Source organism: Heptranchias perlo, chromosome 15 (genome assembly GCF_035084215.1).
Source record: "Heptranchias perlo isolate sHepPer1 chromosome 15, sHepPer1.hap1, whole genome shotgun sequence".
NCBI lineage: Eukaryota > Metazoa > Chordata > Chondrichthyes > Hexanchiformes > Hexanchidae > Heptranchias > Heptranchias perlo.
The window spans coordinates 47,099,329-47,124,719 of NC_090339.1; the positions used below are offsets into that span (position 1 = coordinate 47,099,329).

Consider the following 25,391-nt stretch of genomic DNA (forward strand, 5'->3'; position numbering starts at 1 on the left):
CAGATGAACTCAGGGCATGGATGGGTACATGGGACTGGGATGTTATAGCTATTACTGAAACATGGCTAAGGGAGGGGCAGGACTGGCAGCTCAATGTTCCAGGGTACAGATGCTATAGGAAAGATAGAGCAGGAGGTAAGAGAGGAGGGGGAGTTGCGTTCTTGATTAGGGAGAACATCACGGCCGTAGTGAGAGGGGATATATCCGAGGGTTCGCCCACTGAGTCTATATGGGTAGAACTGAAAAATAAGAAGGGAGAGATCACTTTGATAGGATTGTACTACAGACCCCCAAATAGTCAACGGGAAATTGAGGAGCAAATATGTAAGGAGATTACAGACAGCTGCAAGAAAAATAGGGTGGTAATAGTAGGGGACTTTAACTTTCCCAACATTGACTGGGACAGCCATAGCATTAGGGGCTTGGATGGAGAGAAATTTGTTGAGTGTATTCAGGAGGAATTTCTCATTCAGTATGTGGATGGCCCGACTAGAGAGGGGGCAAAACTTGACCTCCTCTTGGGAAATAAGGAAGGGCAGGTGACAGAAGTGTTAGTGAGGGATCACTTTGGGACCAGTGATCATAATTCCATTAGTTTTAAGATAGCTATGGAGAAGGATAGGTCTGGCCCAAAAGTTAAAATTCTAAATTGGGGAAAGGCCAATTTTGATGGTATTAGACAGGAACTTTCAGAAGTTGATTGGGAGAGTCTGTTGGCAGGCAAAGGGACGTCTGGTAAGTGGGAGGCTTTCAAAAGTGTGTTAACCAGGGTTCAGGGTCAGCACATTCCTTATAAAGTGAAGGGCAAGGCTGGTAGAAGTAGGGAACCTTGGATGACTCGGGAGATTGAGGCACTAGTCAAAAAGAAGAAGGAGGCATATGACATGCATAAGCAGCTGGGATCAAGTGGATCCCTTGAAGAGTATAGAGATTGCCGGAGTAGAGTTAAGAGAGAAATCAGGAGGGCAAAAAGGGGACATGAGATTGCTTTGGCAGATCAGGCAAAGGTGAATCCAAAGAGCTTCTACAAATACATAAAGGGCAAAAGGGTAACTAGGGAGAGAGTAGGGCCTCTTAAGGATCAACAAGGTCATCTATGTGCGGAACCACAAGAGATGGGTGAGATCCTGAATGAATATTTCACATCGGTATTTACGGTTGAGAAAGGCATGGATGTTAGGGAACTTGGGGAAATAAATAGTGATGTCTTGAGGAGTGTACATATTACAGAGAGGGAGGTGCTGGAAGTCTTAACGCGCATCAAGGTAGATAAATCTCCGGGACCTGATGAAATGTATCCCAGGACGTTATGGGAGGTTAGGGAGGAAATTGCGGGTCCCCTAGCAGAGATATTTGAATCATCCACCGCTACAGGTGAGGTGCCTGAAGATTGGAGGGTAGCAAATGTTGTGCCTTTGTTTAAGAAGGGCGGCAGGGAAAAGCCTGGGAACTACAGACCGGTGAGCCTGACATCTGTAGTGGGTAAGTTGTTAGAGGGTATTCTGAGGGACAGGATCTACAGGCATTTGGAGAGGCAGGGACTAATTAGGAACAGTCAGCATGGTTTTGTGAGAGGAAAATCATGTCTCACGAATTTGATTGAGTTTTTTGAAGGGGTAACCAAGAAGATAGATGAGGGCTGTGCAGTAGACGTGGTCTACATGGACTTCAGCAAAGCATTTGACAAGGTACCGCATGGTAGGTTGTTACATAAGGTTAAATCTCATGGGATCCAAGGTGAGGTAGCCAATTGGATACAAAATTGGCTTGACGACAGAAGACAGAGGGTGGTTGTAGAGGGTTGTTTTTCAAACTGGATGCCTGTGTCCAGCGGTGTGCCTCAGGGATCGGTGCTGGGTCCGCTGTTATTTGTTATTTATATTAATGATTTGGATGAGAATTTAGGAGGCATGGTTAGTAAGTTTGCAGATGACACCAAGATTGGTGGCATTGTGGACAGTGAAGAAGGTTATCTAGGATTGCAACGGGATCTTGATAAATTGGGCCAGTGGGCCGATGAATGGCAGATGGAGTTTAATTTAGATAAATGTGAGGTGATGCATTTTGGTAGATCGAATCGGGCCAGGACCTACTCCGTTAATGGTAGGGCGTTGGGGAGAGTTATAGAACAAAGAGATCTGGGAGTACAGATTCATAGCTCCTTGAAAGTGGAGTCACAGGTGGATAGGGTGGTGAAGAAGGCATTCAGCATGCTTGGTTTCATTGGTCAGAACATTGAATGCAGGAGTTGGGATGTCTTGTTGAAGTTGTACAGGGCATTGGTGAGGCCACACTTGGAGTACTGTGTACAGTTCTGGTCACCCTATTATAGAAAGGATATTATTAAACTAGAAAGAGTGCAGAAAAGATTTACTCGGATGCTACCGGGACTTGATGGTTTGACTTACAGGGAGAGGTTAGACAGACTGGGACTTTTTTCCCTGGAGAGTAGGAGGTTAAGGGGTGATCTTATAGAAGTCTATAAAATAATGAGGGGCATAGATAAGGTCGATAGTCAAAATCTTTTCCCAAAGGTAGGGGAGTCTATAACGAGGGGGCACAGATTTAAGGTGAGAGGGGAGAGATACAAAAGGGTCCAGAGGGGCAATTTTTTCACTCAAAGGGTGGTGAGTGTCTGGAACGAGCTGCCAGAGGCAGTAGTAGAGGCGGGTACAATTTTGTCTTTTAAAAAGCATTTGGACAGTTACATGGGTAAGATGGGTATAGAGGGATATGGGCCAAGTGCAGGCAATTGGGACTAGCTTCGTGGTATAAACTGGGCGACATGGACATGTTGGGCCGAAGGGCCTGTTTCCATGTTGTAACTTCTATGATTCTATGATTCTATGATTCTATAAAAAGATGGTCAAGTTCTATGTGTCCATTTCTGTCTGTCTCTACTCCCCGAGATCTAACCTAGGTCCAAATCCTACTTGCTCTGGAGGCTAAAGACCTACTGGAAGACTCTCCTGGAAAGCTCACAGTTCTATTTAATGTATTGGAAAGTTATCTAGACAACATATTTTAATTAAACCTGTATACAAGTCTCTATCCATTAAGAAGATAAAGTGAGCAACAGTGTATGAGCTGTGTCTTCATGACAACTATGGTTCGCTGTAATCTATTACTTTAATTTTTTAAAAATGTATTCGTTCATGGGATGTGGGCGTCGCTGGCGAGGCCGGCATTTCTTGCCCATCCCTAATTGCCCTTGAGAAGGTGGTGGTGAGCCGCCTTCTTGAACCGCTGCAGTCCGTGTGGTGACGGTTCTCCCACAGTGATGTTAGGAAGGGAGTTCCAGGATTTTGACCGAGCGACGATGAAGGAATGGCGATATATTTCCAAGTCGGGATGGTGTGTGACTTGGAGGGGAACGTGCAGGTGGTGTTGTTCCCATGTTCCTGCTACTCTTGTCCTTCTAGGTGGTAGAGGTCGCAGGTTTGGGAGGTGCTGTCGAAGAAGCCTTGGCGAGTTGCTGCAGTGCATCCTGTGGATGGTACTTTAATGTCTAAATTTAAAATGAAAATTAATATATAAAAAGTATTAGTAAAATTGTTCAACCTGAATGACACAAGTGCATGCAACCTCAACATTTACAGTATTCAACAGTATTCTATCTAAGTCATAACATTTTTAATGCCATATTTCATTGCTTAGGAGATCGGGACTGGAGCCCTTTTTGCAAAAGCGAATGACCCCCTCCCATACTCAGAATCCTTGAAATTGGATTAAATTACATTGATTCTCTCATCTCTCTGAAGTGACTTCCCATTCCCCTCCCATTCTCAGATTCCTAGCGTTTTCTAATCAGGATGAGTGACTGACAACCTCAATACAGATGACCCATCATCAATTCAATATTGTTTTCAGGTTAAATTGGAACCATGAATAAACCTGTACTATTTGATGAATTTTGTACATATAAGGATTCAATTTCTGCTCTTTTTAATGTTTCCCCTAGGAGCTGTGTGAATCCCCTCGGCTATTTGTAGATGGAATCAGTTCACATGATCTGAAGCAAGGGGAACTGGGGAATTGCTGGTTTGTGGCTGCTTGTTCCTGCTTAGCCCTTCGGGATGGTTTGTGGCAAAAGGTGAGGACACGTCATTTTAATCAGCTGTAGTGTCTTGACCCTCTTTAAACCTTTGACACCTGCAGTAATATTTTTTACATTGTGTTTGTCTTTTTTAATGAAGATAAGATTTAAAATGTTCTAATTTTGTCAGGTTGTGCTTCAGTGGAGAGAAGCTTTATCGAGATAGTAGTTTATTATCTTTGTTTTTTGTGGCGCTCACACATTACGTTGAGTTTGCTATTTGACGGCACATCACTGTGGTGTTAAATTATTCATTTCTCACATCTGTCGACCACTTTCATTTTACTCAGCAGGCTCTCTCCTCTGACCACTTTGTCTAATTTAGCGTTGAATGTGTAATAGCTGCAATTCTAAGCATTATATGTAGAAATACAGATGGCTATGTGTATAATTTATAGGATACAAGAGATGTCAGGCAGAGAATATGAGGCAGTAATTGAAGATGGCATAAACTGCAAAAGTGGAATGAGATTCAAATGCCAACTTTATAAGAGCAGAGAGAATTATTCTGATTCACTGGACTGGATTCTCCTCTTTGGGGCTAAGTTCCAATGGGGTGGGACTTCTGCCTGTCCCTTCTACTCTGCCCCAGCCCTTACCCATTTCCCAGGATCTGGGGTCACTGTTGATGCATAGCAGGCTCCTGGCAGGATTCCTGCGGCCAAGATGGAGCCGGTCAGTGCTCGGGTGTTCAATCCCGACAGTGCTGCAGCCCAACCACCACTGCAATGCCAGAAGAGGCAACAGGACGAGCCCTGAAGATCAGGAAATAGGTGAGGCCTTCACAGGAAGGTAAGTGGGGGCCAGATTGGAGGGAGACCAGGCTGCTACAAGGCCCTCTACCTCCATTGGGGAACCTCAGAGCCTACTTCTACCTTCCACGTAGAAGTCGCAGGAAATGGTGGTAACTGGGGTGGGGCACTGGGAAAATCTGCCAGGGTCCTGGATCCCTGCCCCCCACTCCCACTGCAATTTGCATGTGGTAGGTGGGGAAGGGGCAGTCTTGGTGGGAGGAAAGAGAAATTGAGGTGAGGGCGGTGAGGTGGCGGTAGGCCTCACCCACATATTTTGCCTCATTCTCCACTGCTATTCTGTCCCATTTTAGGTGGGATGGCAGAGGAGAATCTAGCCGACTGTATCATTCATTCCCCGTGTCCTCAGTCTTGGTCATCCAGGTGGTATTGCGTATACTTATACAGCAGCCCTTTTCCTGGTTTAATGGAAAGAAACTTGTCAAAGATTAGTCCGGCCGTGAAATCAAATTTACAAAAGTGCTGTGTTTCCAGCACTGAACACACAATGCAGGACAAATTCAACTCATGACCATCTGTTTTGCCAGCGTAAATATGTGCAAGGTCTCCGAATGTTTCATCACGATCTGCCACACCTGAAATATGCTAGAAGTGCACTGGATGCCAAATTGGCTCATGTGACTTTTAGTCGTTCAGGGCGCCCGCCTGAAACAGCCTCCTTAAATATAGAAATCAGGGTCCTTTGCCGATTGTAGGACCCCGAATGCAAAATTCACGTCCAAATGAGCAGAGCTTGGGCGTGTATTCTCCACGTAATTGAGCAGCCTAAGCAGAAATTCTTAAAGGGACCACTGATGTTAAAGGCCCAGCAAATTTTCAGTTTTTGTTTTGGTGGCCAGGAGTAAGCAGCAGTGCTTCTCCTGGGGCCACAAAAAAACACTGGCCTGCAAGGTCCTCATGTAGGCCCGAAGCCAAATTTGGTTCGAGCCTCGGGCTGGCCCAGACCAACATGTGGAGCTATCATCGAACAAACTTGTGCTTGTTTAGGCCACAAATCGAATTTCTTGGCAAATCTTTTTAAAATTTGCTCTCAGCTTCAAAGCAGACAGTGAAAAAACAAGGTAACTGAAAGGTTTCAAACCTATCTTTTTAGGGCAGAAAAGATTAGCAAAAAAATAAGGCAGAGTGGGAATGAGAATGGGGAAACAAGGATGACAGCGATTGCAGAATTAAAATATTTGAAATTGTGTTTTATAGTTCAAAATGGTTGCTAATTTTATATTCAATCTATTGTACCTAATTTCCTATTGGTGGTTGCAGGTAATTCCAGACTGGAAGAAGCAGGACTGGGACTCAAAAAATCCAAATAATTATGCTGGCATCTTTCACTTCCGATTCTGGCGTTTTGCTGAGTGGATTGATGTCGTGATAGATGATCGTCTTCCAACAATGAATGAAAAGCTCCTGTTTTGTCACTCTAACTCTAAAGAGGAGTTCTGGAATGCACTTCTGGAGAAAGCATATGCAAAGTAAGAGTATGAAAGTGTTACGATCCATTTATAATACTAAACAATCACTTTGGGCTATTCCATTTATATGGGACCCTGGAGTTTATCCAGGTACCATAAAATCCTGTGTATTGGTCACGAGTTTGTCATATTGCCGGATTTCTAACAAGGACCCAGAATTTGCTGACAAAATAACAGTGAGGCTAACGGCGCTCACCGTTATTTATGCACAAATGGCACAGCAACTTCAGGTGAGGGGCAGATGCGCGATTAACTGCGGAAATCCAAAAGTTGTTGTCCGAGATGCACCGCTCCACCACTAACCTCGCGAAAACAGCATCTCACTGTCTGCCTCACCGTTGAAATACATTGAACAGCGTGAAGTTCCTGTATTTGCACAATGCAGGACAAATTCAACTCATGACCATCCGTAGATACAAACTAAACTTGCCAAAAAAAGTTAGGGCTTCTCCATTTCAGTCTAAGTACCTTTTTAACAACGTGGTAAGTGTTAATTACTGCCAGTCAACCTCTCTGGCACTGAAAATTAACTATTACAAGTGTGGAGTCTCATTCCTTCAGGTTTTAATTGTTGTTGGAGATTTTTTATAAAATTAAAATTATTTTTTCTTTGTCTCTTTTTTCTCTCTTAATCCAGTTTTTCTTTCCCTCTCTTTATTTCTCTTTCTGTACCTGATTTGACATTGAAAGTAGAATGATTTTACCCTTTTTCGTTCTGTTGTAGATGTGGGGGCATACTTTATACTGAACATAGAATAAACCGAGGCAGAGAGAACTGCAGTTTTTGTTGAGAATAGATTAAAAAAATCCAAAGTACATTTCTCAGGACAAATGCTCTATCTCCAGTACTAGTATGTCTAGATATAGGCTTGATGTCTAAACTAGAAATTACCACTGAAAAGAGAATTGAGAGCACATGGAAGGAGAGAGGTTAATTAAGTATAGTGATTAGATGATGCCAAGCTTTGGTTTTTGTAGGAGGAATAGAATGCTGCTGGAAGTAAGGGTTATTTCAGATTGGTTTAGGGTGGAAATAGCACTGTAAGTATTGATTTAGGTACGGTGAAGATGTAGGGAGAACGAAAAGCAGGTAGGATGATATATTTGGAGCTAGATTCAAACATTTGATTGTTGTCACTTTTGTCACTACCAAAGCAGTGTGTGGTGGTTTGATGTAATATGGATTGTGTTGTTGCTTGCAGGCTGGCGGGATGCTATGAAGCCCTGGATGGAGGAAATGCTGGCGATGCAATTGTTGATTTCACTGGCTCGGTGGCAGAAACCATTGACCTGCTAAAGGTCAACTATGCAAAAGACAGTGTCAGAAATGTGAAGCTGTTTGAGAAGCTGTTGAAAGTATACAACCGAGGAGGGCTGATCAGCTGTTCTATCCATGTACGTCTCTCCATTCTGTCTCATTTCTATGAATAAACCAGGCACATCATGCCAGTGCCATGACCTATAGTTATTTGTTGAGCTGCAATGAAGCACATACTCCAGACTACTGCCCAATTACAGAGTGTTAACATCATTACAGAATAAAAACATAGGACACTGTGATCAGAATGAACATTGCAGCATATTCTATGGCATAAAAACGGACTGCTCTGAATAATGTCAAAAAGAGGGCGAGGTCACACTGTGGGTTAGTACACCATCCTTTCACCTCCAAGACATGGGGGTGGTGGATTTTAACCCCCAAGAACGGGTGGGTTGGGGTCGAGTGGGAAGTAAAAATTGCAGGCCACAATCTGGCTCCGACGAGCCCACTTTCGCTTTTAACGAAGGCGGGTCAGAGACGGGCGACCAACCCACTCTCAGGAGGCAGACCGGTCAATGAAATCTTTCAAGGAGGCTGCGGACCTCGATTTTAACTAAATTTTAATTTTTAACCCCATGGAGGCCGGGTTTCCCGGGCCATGGGATTCATGGTCGGTAAAAGGAGGCGAGAAGGGCCACATCCATGAGGTAAGTGCATTTATATCACGGCTTGTGGGCCAGGAGGAGCAGGAATGCTTCCCTCGACTCCCCCCCCGCCCCCCCAAGCTAACCTCTCTACACACCTCACGATCGGACCCCGTGATGTGCGACACCCGCTATCCTGCGATGTCCAACCTCCCCCTCCACGATGTCCGACATCCCGCCCACGTTATCCGACTTCCACCTCTACTATGTCTGATTTCCATCCCCCCCACGATGTTCGAATTCCCCCACCATGATGTCTGACCTCCTCCACTCGCCCCCCCCCCATGATGTCTAACTTTCTCCACTTCCCCTGCAATCTCCCCCCCTCCACCATCCAAACCCCGAAGATTCCGATCGCTCCCCGGCTGCTTTCCCGCCCAATGGGCAGCCAGCCTATCAATCTGGCTGGCTGTCGAGCGCGAGATTGGTTGAAAAAATTTAAGACGTCCTACCATCAAAATTGTCGTGACATGCGGGAAACCCTTTCTTCCGGGTTTCCCGTCCGAAAATCCTCCCTCCCGGCTCTCTTCCCGGTTCCGAGTAAATATCGGGGCCTTGTGTTCTAATCTGTTCCAGACTATTGTGATGAATGTCTCCTTTACTTACTGGATATACGGTCCTCAATCAAATGAGTTTGGTAGCTTCAAACCAGTTGCTGTGAACATCAATTGATAACATTGATACTAAAATTGTCAATGTCATTCCGAGAGATCATTGGGATGATAATGGGGAAAACATACTGGTACAGTAAGGAGTGTTCTTCTGAGTTTGGATCAAGGTGCATTGTTGGGGAAGAGCAGAGGAAATTTTAACTTCCATCTATCCCATGCCAGAAATGACCCAGAGTACTTAATAGACAGCGCAGAGGGAACTCTGCATCTGGCCTATGCTATTGATGACACTGGATGCAAAAAATCAGAAAAAGCGCATTTAAACTGCAGCTACTGATCTGAAACCAGAAGTTACAGATCTCTTCTCGTTAATATTTACATGTTTTGAGATTTTAGGCAGAAGCTTGCATTTCAAAACATTTAATTCAATTCAGGATAATTTTACAAAGTGTTAAAGTGGTCCAAAGGATCTTCAGGGAACTTTTTAAACCAGGTTTGATATCACACTGGAGTTACACTCCATGCTTTGCCAAACTCAAGCAGTGTGAGACTGTCTCATACCGCATCTCTCTGGAGTCAAATCAAACTTCTGAATTGTATTAAAACTTTAGCATCACTGCAAAGTGGAAATTCATCGTATTCCCAGCTTCACCACCAACATTCCTCATCCTGATCACAAAATCTTCAATATAATACTGTAATTTAAAAAAGGGACAGACAGGCACTACTATTTAATAGCCTGATGTGCACACATGATAATAAACAAACCAGACACTTGGCACAGTAGCCATAAAGTAGCTAACCAGACATGAACAGACATAGCCTTATAAAACCATAAAGAAATCCAATATGTTGGCATGGAGCATTGAGACAGAAAAATAACAAACCAAAGTATTTCTTTTTAATGTAAATTAAATTGGACTTGGGTTTCTTAATCTAATAATAAAAGCAAACAGCCCACCCACTGAGAAGGGGCCACATACTCATTCTCCTGGAAGTTAATATGGAGACAAATGCCTTTTTGGAGATAGGCCACAAATAGGGATTTGAGAAACATGGACCAACCTGTCTTCCCTAAGAAAAATTTGATTCAAGAAATACAAAAAAATCAATCAACAAAAATTAAAATTGATAATTTCTTAAAATATTTACCAAAATTCACCCAGTTCCTAACAGCTCTTGGAGGATGATGAAGTCAGCAAGCTTGAGCTCTGTCATGGCAACAGTGGAACAGAGGTCTGCTTTCCTTTCCCCTACACTGTGGAGTTGCTGATTTCAGTCATGCTGCTGTGGAGAGCTGGCAGCCAAGCACCGCCCACTGCGGGCGAACGGGGTGTATGGACAGGGAAATTCCTCACTGAACTCCAGTCGTACAGCTCCTGATGGCCCCTAAATTTCCTCTTGGTCAACAACTCACTTAGCCTGGAAGACTAGAGGGAAAAGAGAAGCATTCGCATCCCCACAAAATCTTTAAAAAAGTTAAAAAGAACAATTAAAGTAAGACAGCTATACAATAAACAAAGTAATTAACGTTGCTGCTAGTGACCCCTTCTGGTGAAGATTTGTTATCACGGAACTGTACAGTGTTACGATGGGAAAGAGCCACAATAGCCTTCGTTTTATCACACTAGTACATAGCCCTGTTCAAGCTGGTACTGTCCTCTACACTTCTGGTCATTTATATCAGACTTTCAATTGACAAAAAAAGCAATTGAAACCAAGGAATTGAAACCAATTAAAGTTGCTCTGTGATGTGTTGATGTCATATTTGTGGGAATATGATTGACAAATCACCAGTATGGATTAATTAAACATCGAGTATTAGTTTGATGCCAAACCTTTAATTCAGTCACAAGGATTTTAATAACCAGCTGCAGTCAGAATCATGTCCCCAGTCTAACTCAATACATATGTTGCAAGGGTTTATTCAGATGTCTCAAAAGCTACAGAAGATTTGAGGGAGAAGTCAAGTGAATACTCAAATAAAAACACACTGTGATTTGCTTGTGTATATGACTGATAGTTATTTTTGAATTTAGCTGTCTGTTATTTAAATCCATGACTGTTTGGAGAGTATTTATGAGCTGAAACGGTTGGTTGGAATCTTCATTTGGCCAAAGTGCAGGAAGCATACAGGAGACAGCTCAATGGACTTTAGGCCAGTTAGCTCCCAAAGTTGGGAAGACTACAAGAAGAAAAGAATGCTGCATATATTAAAAAATTCTATAAAATAAAGGCTTCGCACTTAAATTGTGACCTCTTGTTTTTGTTTGAGAAGCTAATTGATATGATATCTACTGTAAATATATATATCATGGATATATATTCATTTGTTTTTTTTAATCAAATTAATTTGCTTGTTAGTTAAAGTCTCAAACAAGATATGATGTTATGATGCTCTGTCACTTTCTTATGATGGGAGAATTATAGAGAATATATAGCACAGAAACAGGCCATTCAGGCCAATAGGGTCATGCCGGTGTTTATGCTCCACACGAGCCTCTTCCCACCCTTCTTCATCTAACCCTATCAGCATATCCTTCTATTTCTTTCTCCCTCATGTGTTTATCTAACTTCCCCTTAAATGCATCTATGCTAGTTGCCTCAACTTCTCCTTGTGGTAGCGAGTTCCACATTCTAACCACTCTCTGTGTAAAGATGTTTCTCCTGAAATCCCTATTGGATTTATTAGTGACTAACTTATACTTATGGCCCCTAATTCTGGTCTCCCCTGCAAGTGGAAACATCTTCTCAATGTCTACCCTATCAAACCCTTTCATAATCTTAAAGACCTCTATCAGGTCACCCCTCAGTCTTCTCTTTTCAAATGTAAGGAATCTTACAACACCAGGTTATAGTCCAACTGTTTTATTTGAAAATCACAAGCTTTCGGAGGCTTTCTCCTTCGTCAGGTGAGCAATTCCTGTATTTTGTTGCAGTCCTCCTCAGTATTAACTATACCCCCGCCCCCCCCCCCCCCCAATTTGGTGTTGTCCACAAAATTTGAAATTGTACTTCTGATTCCCGAGTCCAAATTGTTTATGTAAATGGTGAACAACAATGGACCCAGCACCGATCCCTGTGGAACACCACTTCCCACCTTTTGCCAGTCTGAGTAACTACCTTTAACCCCTACTGTCTGTTTTCTGTTTTGTAACCAGCTTGCTATTCATTCTGCTACTCGTCCCCTAACTCCATGTGCTCTGACTTCAGTCACGAGTCTACTATGCGGTACCTTATCGAAGGCCTTTTGAAAATCCAAATATATTATATCTACCCTTTACCGTTGTCTACCCTTTCTGTTACTTCGTCAAAGAATTCAATAAGGTTGGTCAAGCATGACCTTCCTTTTTGAAATCTGTGCTGACTGTTCTTCATTAGATTTTCGGTTTCTAGATGTTTTTCCATTACATCTTTGAGTAAGGATTCCATTATCTTTCCTACCACCGACGTTAAACTAATTGGTCTTTAATTCCCTTTTTAAAGTCCTCTGGTGCTATTCACTTTTCTAATGAGTTTTTAGTGCAATATGTAATAGTGCAACTGCTAACTCTTCCTAACTTCTTTTAATATGCGTGGATGTAATCCATCCAGACCAGGGGTTCTTTCCTCTCTAAGTTTAATTAGTTTATCAATTATCTTCTCCCTTTCTATCTTAAATGTCCTTATATCTTTTGTGATCTCCTCTTCTAATGTCATGCCCACCATGTTAGTCTCCCTGGTAAATAATGAGGCAAAGTAATTATTTAATATTTCTGCCATTTTGTTGCCATTAACTGTGAGTTTATTGCATGAACCTTATTGGCCCTATCCCTATCCTGATGTTTCTCGTGTTATTTATGTGTCTGCAGAATACACCACTATTTCTTTTTATATTCCTTGACAATTTAATTCTGTAGTTTCTCTTTGCCTTCCTAATTGTTTTTTTTAAAACTTCTTTCCTAACCTTTTTGTATTCTCCTTTGTCATCTATGTACTTAGTGTATGCCTTTTTCTTTAGTTTCAATTTTGCCCTTATTTCTTTATTCATTCATGGTGTATCATTACTGGCTGATTTGTTCTTGCTTTATAGTGGGATATATTTCTCCTGGACTCTATTGATCACCATTTTAAATGTTTCCCACTGCTGTTCTATTTCTTTGTTTATCAGTAAATGTTTCCAGTTTATTTTCCCTAGTTCCATTCTTACCCCCTGAAAATCAGCTTTTTTCCAATTTATTACTTTGGTCTTTGTCTTACTTATGTCCTTCTCAATCTTTATCTTAAATCTTATTATGTTGTGATCATTATTGCCTAGATGTTCCCCTACGCTTCTGTTATCTATTCTGGTTCATTTCCCATTACTAGATCCAGCAGTGCTGTGTAGACACAGGATAGATTGGGTAGCTCAAGCAATTTATAGAAAGGTCTTCTATTTGTTATCCTGGTCATGTTTCTCTAGATTAAGGCCAGTGAAGAAATGGTCAGGTCATGAGGAATTAAGAACTCACTTAAGAGAGTAAAAACAGTAACCAAAGCATCTAGGATAAGAAGGGCAGAAAAGACCCCAAAACATAATACTCTATTCTAAACTTGTTTTCTTATTTATTTTAAATTTTAAATATTTTATGCTCTGGCTCCCAGCTCCCACTGTTAATTTTGAAGGCTGGAGTGTAATTAAAAAAATGCTATTTGATTGACTAAGTTTCTAGTTTTTCAGCAAATGAAATTGGAAAGACCTGAAAATTAGGAATTAAGTCCTATTGTCTTTCTGCAGTTAAGACCTAATAGCAATGTGGAAGTCAGCAAGATGCTGGGTTTGGAGACTGACCATTCATACTCTGTGACAAAAGTGCAGAAGGTTCAACTGAGTAACACTGCAGATAAACTGTTTATGATCAAAATGAGGAACCCGTGGGGAAGTGGCGAGTGGTTCGGACCATGGAGTGATAAGTAAGTAATAAGTGATGCTGATTTATGAATTAAATGTAAAAGCTGAATTGGAGAAATCTTTGTGCATCAGGCTTTCTGTGTATGAGTGAGAAAGCATTTTGCTTCCTAAATTATTTTGGATTCATTTTCTCTCCTTCATATTGATAAGCACAAAACACATTTAAAGAAAACCCTCCAGGTGTTTAAGATCACTTCACCATGATACCTACAGGAAAACCCAAATAAAATTGTGTTCAGAGATCAGACGAGAAGAAAACACCAATGTTTGTCTTTATAAAATTAAGAACATAAAAAAAATGCAATGAGAATCATATATGATTGTGACTGCAGCTCGTTGTCTTTCCTCATCTTGACACCCCCATCGCCTTCAACACTGTCAACCACGGCATCCCCTTCGAACATTTCTCTTCCATAGTCCACCTCCATGGTATTACTCTTTCATGGTTCCATTCCTACTTGTTACCATGTAGGCACTTACATCACATTGATTGATTGGTTTCTCTTCCCATGCCTGTAAAGTCACCTCTGGTGTATTCCAGTGCTGCATATTTGGCCCCACCTTCTCCATCTTTTAAATGCAGCTCTTTAGCGACAGAATCCAGAAGCATGGGTCAACTTCCATCTCTATTCTGATAACAGTTAGTGCGACCTTTCCGGCTCCTCTGTCAACTCCAAGGATATTGCCGCTTTCTCCAACTGCCTGTCTGACAATGAAACCTGGAAACTTCCACAAGATAAATGTTGGCAAAGCTTCTCACACAAACTGACCTCACCTCCATCAACATGTGATTCCTATATTTAAAAAGGGAGAAAGAACAAGTCCAGGGAACTATAGGCCAATTAGCTTAAAGTCGGTGGTAGGAAAGATAATGGAATCCTTACTCAAAGATGTAATAGAGAAATATCTACCAACCGAAAATATAATAAAGAATAGTCAGCACGGATTTCAAAGGGAAGGTCATGCTTGATCAACCTTACTGAATTTTTTGAAGAAGTAACAGAAAGGATAGACAAGGGTAATGAAGTAGATGTAATATAATTGGATTTTCAAAAGGCCTTCGATAAGGTGCCGCATAGTAGACTCGTGAATAAGGTCAGAGCATGTGGAGTCAGGGGACAAGTAGCAGAATGAATAGCAAGCTGGCTACAAAAGAGAGAACATAGAGTAGGGGTTAAAGGTAGTTACTCAAACTGGCAAAAGGTGGGAAGTGGTGTTCCACAAGGATCGGTGCTGGGACCAATGTTGTTCACTATTTACAAAAATGATTTGGACTTGGGAATCGGAAGTACAATTTCAAAATATGAGGACGACACCAAATTGGGGGGTATAGTTAATACTGAGGAGGACTGCAACAAAATACAGGAAGACATTAATAAACTTGCAGAATGGGCGTATAATTGGTAAATTAATTTCAATGTAGTTAAGTGTGAGGTGGTACATTTTGGTAGGAAGAATAAGGAGGCCACATACTCCTTGGAAAATAAGAGTCTAAATGGGGTAGAGGAGCAGAGGAATCTGGGGGTACAGATACACAACTCACTAAAAGTAGCGACACAGGTAAATAAGGACATAAAAAAAGCAAACCAAGCACTGGGGTTCATTTCTGGAGGGATAGAATTGAAAAGCAGAGAAGTTATGTTAAACTTGTATAGAACCTTAGTTAGACTGCACTTGGAGTACTGTAAACAGTTCTGCTCTCCATATCATAAAAAGGATATAGAGGCACTGGAGAAGGGGCAAAAAATATTTACTAGGCTGATACCAGAACTGAGAGGTTATACCAGGAAAGATTAAATGGATTGGGGCTGTTTTCTCTAGAAAAGAGAAGACTGAGGGGGTGACCTGATAGATGTCTTTACAATTATGAAAGGATTTGATAGGGTAGATGTAGAGATGATGTTTCCACTTGCAGGGGGAGATCAGAACTAGGGGCCATAAATAGAAGATAGTCACTAATAAATCCAATAGGGAATTCAGGAGAAACGTCTTTACCCAGAGAGTGGTTAGAATATGGAACTCGCTACCACAAGGAATAGTTGAGGGGACTAGCATAGATGCATTTAAGAGCAAGCTAGATAAACACACAAGGGAGAAAGGAAAAGAAGGATATGTTGATGGGGTTAGATGAAGAAGAGTGGGAGGAGGCTCGTGTGAAACACCGGCATGGACCTATTGGGCCAAATGGCCTGTTTCCGTGCTGTACATTCTATGTAATTCTATGTAACATTCCTACCTACTGTCTCAGGCAAGGCAAAGAGGTGCAGAATCTTGGTGAACTGCTCAACCCTGAGCTCAGCTTCCTCCCCCACATCCATTTCATCAACAAGATGCTTTCTTTCACCTCCATGACATCGCTCATCTCCACCCTTACATCTCCCCTCTGCTGACAAAACCCTTATCCACGCTTTTAAATCTAACAGCCTTTAGCCACTGCTCAACCACTTCCTTTCCTCCACCTTTGATGCCCTTGACCCAGTAAAACATTTACTCTTTCCCATCCAGGTTGTTCTTCCTGGTATAGCCCCATCTTCACTCCCTCAAGAGTAGACTTGAGCGTATCTGGCACACAACTGGTTTAGCCATCCATCACCAGATCTGACTGGACCATATCAAGTGCTATCAGGCCTCCTTTGCCAAAACCATTCACTACTTCAAGATAATCCTGGATGTTTTTCTATGTTGAAAACACTATGTAAGTTGTTCTTGTTACCTCAAGACTCGATTTCTCCAAAGCTCTCCTTGCCAATCTCCACCCTGCACAAACTATAACTCATCCAAAGCATCCATGTCCTCACCAGTAACAAGTCCTGCACCCCAATTGCCTCGGTCATCACCTAGCTCCATTGACTTCCTGTGCCTCAGAATATTGACTTTAAGGTTCCTGTTTTTGCCTTCAATTCCTTCCATAACCTTGCTCCAGTATACATTAGCAATCTCCTCCAGCTGTACATCCCTGCATGCACCATCCTCTCTTGCAACACCGATTTACATTTTGTTCCCTATTCCCTTTGACCACTTCTTCACCAAATGTGACCATTTCTTCAGCTACTATGCCCCTTCGCTCTAGAAATCTTTCACCCAGCAACTCTGACTGGTCACCTCCCTGCTGCTTTCAAAAGCCACATTAAGAAGCTTTTTGACCGTGCTTTGGACACTTTCCCTCTTATGCTCAGTCTTTGTCCAGTGTTCTGTACAGTGTTTGAGATATCTTTCTGCACGTGAGCAGGGTTATAGAAGTGCACATTGTTTCGTTATCAAGTTTCAATGAGATTATGAAAAGCTGTAAATAGACTGCTGATAGAAAATATATTGTAACTGGAATTCATAAGTACTTATTTGTCTGATTTTTCTAGTTCAAAGGAATGGCAGAAAGTCAGCAAAACTGAGCGTGAAAAAATGGGTGTTGTTGTTGAGCATGATGGAGAATTCTGGTGAGACAATCTGCTGTTTAGATATTGCCTTTGGGATCCATAAACTGTAAAAATCCAGATTATAAAAAGGTTTCTTTAACCAATTAATATTTTTGTTTGCCAATTCCAGTATTATCAAATACAAAGCAGGTTTGTGCTATGGAATCCGTTCACTGGATCTAAGATTGGCTGTGCTCATATCATTTATGATCTTTACCAGCCATCACAGCGAAAAGACTATCACCTCATCAATCTGGGCTCTATTTGAAGATAGAATATAGACCCCAGAGATGAAAAGATAAGAGCATGAGCAAGCATGGAAGAAGAATGGATCATTTGGTCCATGTACTTTCCGCAGACCATGTACAATTTGTTCCATTCTGGACTCTACCCAATGTTCTAACCCAATCCCACCATCCAATCACCTAAAAACCAAAGCCTAGTTTAAATCCACAAAACTTGTCTGGTTAACTGTTGGTGCTGACATATCTAAGTTGGAATTTCATGAATCCTGACACTTCTTGGAGCTAAAGATTCAGAGCTGTTTTGATCCCATATCAGATGAGCAATCCATTATCCCTAAGCTTTACAATTATTAAGATATCTAAAGTACTGATCACAAGTTGTCTTATTTGTCCTCTTTGGTGTTTTTCGGATTTTGCGCTCCTGATTGAGTGCCCCGCCCACCAACAGCACATATTCTAAATTCTGTCTAAAGTCATGCGCAGAATTTCCAATATATGCACTCAGCAGATGAGGCTCCTTCCATGAGCGCAAAGTTGCAAAATTTCCCCTTATATTTGAACGCATGGCTACTTACATCAGGGGCATCTGATGAACCTGATCTTAAAGACTAATTGGCTATCGTAGTCATATAAGATTGCTCCACAGCTTTTTCACGCACACCCTCTCCTTAGGTGCAAGATTTCTTTTCCCAACAGGAGAAGAAAGAACATATATCTATATTGCACCTTTCACACCCTAAGGATGCCCTAAACCCTTTCACAGCCAGGAAATTATTCTCTATTGTTGTGTAGGTAAATGTGACAGCCAATTTGAACATAGGAAGATCCTGTAAACAGACATGAGATAGATGACCAGTCAATCTGTTTTGGTGATGTTAGTTGAAGGATAAATGTGGGCCAGGTCATCAGGAGAACTCCCACGCTCTTGAAATAGTGCCATAAAATCTTTTATGTCCACCTAAACCGGCAGATAGGGCCTCGATTTAACTTCTCATTCAAAAACGGCACCTCTGACAATGCAGGACTCCTTCAGTACTGCACTGAAATGTCAGCCTAGATTATGCGTTCATGATTTGGAGTGGGCCTTAAACCCATAACATCTGACCCAGAGTCAAGACTGCTACCACTGAGGCAAATGACTTAACAAATTATTTGGGGAGACTAGGCGGTGGAGTGAGTTAAGCATGCTGCCCCTTTCACCTTGGAGGCCTGGGTTCAAATACAGCTTAAATTGATAGGATGAAAAATTCCCCGTCTACTGGCTGTAATGATTCTTTTGAAATGTATTTCGGCAGTCATAACCTAGTTTCTGTGATCACAAGCTCAGAGTAAAAATTTAGCCCAACTGGTACAAAATTGGCAATCTTATTCAGAGATACCATAAGGATGACTGGTGTGGGAAGTAGGACCTTCACATTGGTACATTTGAGGATGCTCTTTGAGGCTTAGGCTAAGATATATTGTTGGGCAAATGTCAAGGGAGCTTTACTCTGCAATCAGCTGTTCTATACTGGGTGATAATTGGAAAAAATGTCCCACCCCCCAAATACTGATATTTTCCTACTTGATGAAGATAAAATTCACCCCCAACACTGAAGACATTGAGGTAGGTTTTGACTTTGTGCAATAGTATAAAATGGGTGACAGCGAATTGGCAGCTCATTTTACATCTCACCCGATTTTTATTTCCATTGAAGTCACCTGTTTTACACTATCGCACAAAGTCAAAATCTACCCTATTGATTTTTAAGCGCCTATAATTCTAACATCAAGTTTCACCTTTTAAACTTCAAATTTAAATTAAATGAGGTGCTGAAAAGGTGTTGGTGCCCATAGAATAATATCTCAGGAAGCATCAGTACCTTCTGCTTGATTTATGGAGTCTTCTCTCCTATTCTTTTCAATCTTGATGATGTCCTTTACTATGGGGCTTGGCCCTTCACGTTTAAGTGTATAAAAAGCTGATCCTCTAGTTACAAATGATACCAGTGTGTTTATCCCCCATCTTGGATCCTTCATAACTCTAATCCTTTGCGTCCTGTTACAATTCTTCCCTATCGAATGCCAATTGAGCAGTTGGTCTTTTTTTAAGGAAAGGCTAACTTAACCAAGTTAGCAAAGCTCTACTCCTGTTGTGACAGGTATCATTCTTAAAAAATACGGGAGCACTAGACAGGCCAATCATTTACAATGCTAAATAATGAAAACGGGGTTTTTGTCAATAGGTACTTTCTGTGTTCATTATGTTGTCAACAAATCCCTTAAAGGCCTTTCTCTCTGGGTTTTATCTAAGGATGACATTTAACGACTGGTGTAAGCACATGACAAATGCAATAGTTTGTCGGCTGATAAACACGTCTTTCCTGAGCTTTCGCAAGACCTGGGACGAGGTGATACTGCGTGGGGCTTGGACCAGACATGAAGACCCATTACTAAACCGTGCAGGGGGCTGCACGAATTACCTGGAGACTTTCCTGCAAAACCCACAGGTGGGGATACTCCAAGTGCATTGTTTGTGAAAGTTTGCAGGGTAGACTGTATGTAAAGGTGCTTTCCATCACAGGAACTGAGTCACTCTTGTGTACAGGCTACTGGCTGTCTGTGGAACTGTGACATGAGAGCTCCTGGATGATGTTGTATTAGACACTGCCTTTCTTCTCATGGGCATGGATTCAAATGAGCCCAGATTGATAGGATAAAAGTCTCCACTGTCTGTTCGTTGTAAGGAGCCTAGATTAAATAAATTAAACAGAGCTCTAACAGACAAAGGCTCAGAACACAAAACTGCCCTTAATTTGGAATTAATTGTCACTAAATTGGCAATCTCACTCGGACAAGGATAGACTAGCTTGAGTGGAAAATAGGAAATGTCACACTGGAGCAATAGGGGTTGCTCTTCTGACATTGTGGAGGGATCTTTATCCTAGATCTAACTGCATTATACTTAACCAGTAGGGCTTGATGCTGACATTGGGTGCTGTAGGGTTTGTCTACATAATCCAAACCCCGGTCCTCCAAGGGTTGGTGAACTCTGGACGGTAACTTTTGGAAAAGTACTACACAAACAAATTGCTTTAAGGCTCAATATCTTTATTGGCACAAGTTCATACAACCTTTCCGAAGTAGAGAGTGGTCGTTGAGTGTTCCGGGTGATCAATCCATCGCACTCAAGGCTGTTGTGTCTTCTTCTTGATGGTGTCCTCCTTCTTGAGGTGAGCTCCTGGTGCTCTGTCCTCCGAATGCAGTGCCAGTTCTGTTGCGATGTCTTCTTTTTATGTTGCTTTTGCACTTTGGGGCGTAAGTTCAGCAAGGGAAGTGTCGTTTTGTCCAATCACTTCCTCTGATTAGGCCTCTATGATGGACAGTTAGACCATAAGGGATAGGAGCAGGAGTAGGCCATTCGGCCCCTCAAGCCTGCTCTGCCATTTAATGAGATCATGACTGATCTGATTTTTACCTCAACTCCACTTTCCTGCCCTTTCCCCATATCCTTTGACTCCTTTGCTGATCAAAAATTTGTCTAACTCAGCCTTGAATGTATTCAATGACTCAGCCTCTATAGCTTTTTGGGGTAAAGAATTCCAAAGATTCATGATCCTCTAGGAGAAGAAATTCTGTCATTTCTGTCATTTCTGTCTTAAACGGGTGACCCCTTATTCTGAGGCTATGCCCCCAAGTTTTAGATTCCCCGGTGAGGGGTAACATCCTCTCAGCATCTACCCTATTGAGTCCCCTCAGAATCTTGTATGTTTCAATTAGATCTCCTCTCATTCATCTAAACTCCAATGAGTATAGACCCAACCTGTTCAATCTTTCCTCATAAGACAACCCTTCCATACCCAGAATCAACCTAGTGAACCTTCTCTGAACTGCCTCCAATGCAAGTATGTCCTTCCTTAAATAAGGGCATCAGAACTGTACAGTACTCCAGGTGTGGTTTGTTACTTTGTTCAAAACCAGGTACAATTAGCTCAGCACTTTGGAATGTGAGGCTTCCCTTGGGCTCAATTTTGAAATGGTGGTGGGTGGCAGCGGGGCAGGGGGGGGGTGGTGGTGGTGGGCGGTGAAGGTGCGCGTGGCAAACCCAAATTAAAAAAACTTACCGTTTCCGACACGATCGCAATGTAATTGATGGTGATTGAAGTTGTTTCCGGGTTTCGCGCCCGGCAGCCAGCCTGATTGACAGGCTGGATGCCGAAAGGATCTGCAACGCCGAGCGGGGGGGGGGGGGAGGGGGGGGTAAGAGAGAGAGAGCGAGACGTCATCTGGCGCTGGAACAGAAGATCAGGGGTGGGGAGGAGGAGAGGGGAAGGTCGGGGAGGGGAAGGTCGGGGGAGGGAGGGAGAGGGAGAGGGGAAGGTCGGGGAGGGGAAGGTCGGGGGAGGGAGGGAGAGGGGAAGGTCGGGGGGAGAGGGAGAGGGGAAGTTCGGGGGGGAGGGAGAGGGGAAGGTCGGGGTGGGGGAGGGAGGGGGAGGGAGGGAGAGGGGAAGGTCGTGGGGGAGGACGAGAGGGGAAGGTCGTGGGGGAGGACGAGAGGGGAAGGTCGTGGGGGAGGACGAGAGGGGAAGGTCGTGGGGGAGGACGAGAGGGGAAGGTCGTGGGGGAGGACGAGAGGGGAAGGTCGTGGGGGAGGAGGAGAGGAGAAGGTCGTGGGGGAGGACGAGAGGGGAAGGTCGTGAGGGAGGACGAGAGGGGAAGGTCGTGGGGGAGGACGAGAGGGGAAGGTCGTGGGGGAGGACGAGAGGGGAAGGTCGTGGGGGAGGACGAGAGGGGAAGGTCGTGGGGGAGGACGAGAGGGGAAGGTCGTGGGGGAGGACGAGAGGGGAAGGTCGTGGGGGAGGACGAGAGGGGAAGGTCGTGGGGGAGGACGAGAGGGGAAGGTCGTGGGGGAGGAGGAGAGGGGAAGGTCGTGGGGGAGGACGAGAGGGGAAGGTCGTGGGGGAAGGTCGTGGGGGAGGACGAGAGGGGAAGGTCGTGGGGGAGGAGGAGAGGGGAAGGTCGTGGGGGAGGACGAGAGGGGAAGGTCGTGGGGAGGACGAGAGGGGAAGGTCGTGGGGGAGGAGGGGAGGGGAAGGTCGTGGGGAAGGGGAGGGGAAGATCAGGGGGGAGGGGAGGGGAAGATCTGGGAGGAGGGGAGGATCGGGAGGACATGGGGGGGGATCGGAGAGAGAGACATCAGACATCAGAGCAGGATGGAAAGGTAGGTGGATTTTGTGTTTTAACTTCGTGCAATGGTTTGTTATTTAATTTATTTTGTTTATTTTTGCCTGATCCGGCCCTTCATGTCTGGATTCACCAGGCGTGAATCAGAATCCGTGGGAAAGCTACCCAGGTAAGTTAAAAATCGTTCTGACTACCTAATATCTCATAAGTGCCCTAAGTACCTGAATGAGGTACATTTGGTTCTTTAACTATCAAAGCCGGCGGGACTTCCAGATTCGGGACGCCCGTGCACACACAGGTGCGTCTGTGGGAAACTCGGAAGACGGCGGGTTAAAGCCGGCTTCCGAACCCGGTCCGCATTTCTGCAATTTTTTGCAGCCCCCCCTCACCCCCAATGCACCCGCAATTTAGGTTTAAAATTGAGCCCCTTATCTCTGCTCATTTGGCTTTTCAAGCACTTTGGAATGTAAAGGCCCCCCTTATCTGTGCTCATCTGGTTTTATGTGTCCATGATTCTAACTATCTCAATAGTTTCTCAATGGTATCAGTTCTGTGGTATGTTGACTTGTTTAAAACTTCTAGAAGCTTTCCCATATGAACTGCAGTTTTAAAATAATCAAAAGTCCAGCTGCACACAGGGACCATGGCAACAGCAGTTTGTTCTGTCTTTTTGTATGATGCTGTATCTTTCAAAGCTATCCATTGTTTCTAAGTTAATGTCCAATTCCATAGTGCAAAAAGGCGCTCAAAATCTCTCAGTGCCTGAAAAGAAAACATGCTCTATTTACTAGAACAAGAGCAAAACCGCATCAGTTTTAAACATGATCTAATCCTGAGATGAAATGATCACCTTGAATTCATTAGAAGGTATATATGAATTCATATATATGAACTCTCCATTCCTCTGATGTTAACCCCTTGTGAATCCCCTACTCCCTACCATTGACAGCTGTGCTCTGGACTACCCTCCCTAAGTCTTTCCACCTCCCTCTTCATCTCACCATTGGCAGCCATGTCTTCAGCCACCTAGGTCCTACAAACTGGAATTCCCTCCCTAAACCCCTCCACCTCCATACTATACTATATCATTGCAGCCGGTGTGCTAAGAAAAGGGAAAGAACTTGCATTTATATAGTGCCTTTCATGACCTCAGGACATCCCAAAGTGTTCCACAGTCAATGAAATACTTTTGAAATGTAATTATTGTTGCAATGTAGGGAAATTTGTACGCAAGGTCCCACAAACAGCAGAAAGATAAATGACCAACTAATCTGCTTGAGTGATGTTGGTTGAGGGACAAAAATATCAGCCAGGACATGGGGAGAACTCCCCTGTTTTTCTTCAAATAATGTCATATGATAATTTACATCCGCCTAAGAGGACAGACAGAGCCTCAGCTTAATGTCTCATCTGACAGATGACATCTCCAACAGTGCAGCCTGGTTGTGTCCTATATAATCACTACAGTCTTTTTATCTTATATATTCATTGCAGCTTATGTGCTACCCTGTATATTCACTGTAGCTCATCTTCTATCCTATACATATTCTATTCTACTTTAAAGTATATGGCAATATTGTTCTGTGATAATTTTGCCACAGTGATTGCAGTAGGTCTCATATCTGCTGTCAGGAGAGTTTTCTCCAGCTCAATGTGGCAGCTGTGGAAACCATTTCAGCACTCGCCTAGGAAGAGCTGAACCTGCATGGAAGGGCTCGATTTTCCGATGTCCCAGCGGGTGTGTTCGTGGCGGGGGGAGCTCTGAAAATTGGGGATTCCCGGGGTGGGTGCGGAGCCCGGCTCCAACCAGCCCACTTCCGGGTTCCCCAGTGACGCGCTTAGAATTAAAGCCGGCGGGATCCTACTTAAATCAATTAATTGGATACTTCAGGTCATTTTAGGAGAGTGGGATTTTCAGGTCAACTGAGAGTGTTTCCCGTACTGGGGGAAACACTCCCAGTTGAAACGGACGTGTTGCAGCCACCAGCCTGTGGCAGCTGCAAAGGTCCATTTGACAGGTGGGGGGGGGGGGGGGGGGGGGAGACCCTCACTCATTGCAGGAGGCCACTCTGTCGCTTTGGACAAAGTTTGGCCTGCACCACCCTCCTCCTAACACTAAAATTCACCAACTTGCAACCTCAACTCCAGTGTGCAGACACATGTACCTACCTTGCGGGCCATCTCAAACATACATTTTCCAGACGGGGGCCGCCGTAGCTGCAGTCATGTCCTCGAAGGACGAACAGCATCACCAGCCTCGCCGTCCACCTCTGACACGTGGAACTTCACAACACAGTGCTGTGACACATCCACCTGCAAGCAGGAGGGAGGGCAACCGCAGAGAGATGTGTCCCAGAAGGCACTATCCTCGCCACAGGGTCTACAGACCGAGGCTCAGCTTCCTGGACCTCTCTGAGGAGCAGTGCATACGGAGGCTCAGAGTCAGCTGCCAGGTAGTCGCCGACATCTGCAGCCTCCTTAATGACGAGCTGCTCCCGATGGACCGAGCAGCATCTTCTTACCTGTCGCTGTCAAAGTCACCACTGCCCTCAACTTCTTCGCCTCCGGATCCTTCCAGGGTGCCACCGGGGACATCACCGGGGTCCCTCAGTCGTCTGCACACAAGTGCATAAGGCAGGTCACCGACACCTTGTTCTGCAGGGCCTCGCACTATATCAACTTCCCCA

At 43.6% G+C, this 25,391-nt stretch overlaps 1 protein-coding gene across 2 annotated transcripts in view; it reads left to right on the forward strand.

Annotated features, from left to right (window-relative positions):
- The window catches only part of LOC137333061 (calpain-5-like), a 151,239-nt gene that overhangs the window by 98,080 nt on the left and 27,768 nt on the right, over positions 1–25,391 (forward strand). For both annotated transcript variants that reach the window (XM_067997158.1, XM_067997159.1), the window contains exons 3-8: positions 3,962–4,093; positions 6,169–6,377; positions 7,580–7,772; positions 13,710–13,885; positions 17,240–17,317; positions 19,835–20,030. In XM_067997158.1, the coding sequence (XP_067853259.1) occupies positions 3,962–4,093; positions 6,169–6,377; positions 7,580–7,772; positions 13,710–13,885; positions 17,240–17,317; positions 19,835–20,030 (984 nt within the window). The remainder of the gene's footprint in view (positions 1–3,961; positions 4,094–6,168; positions 6,378–7,579; positions 7,773–13,709; positions 13,886–17,239; positions 17,318–19,834; positions 20,031–25,391) is intronic.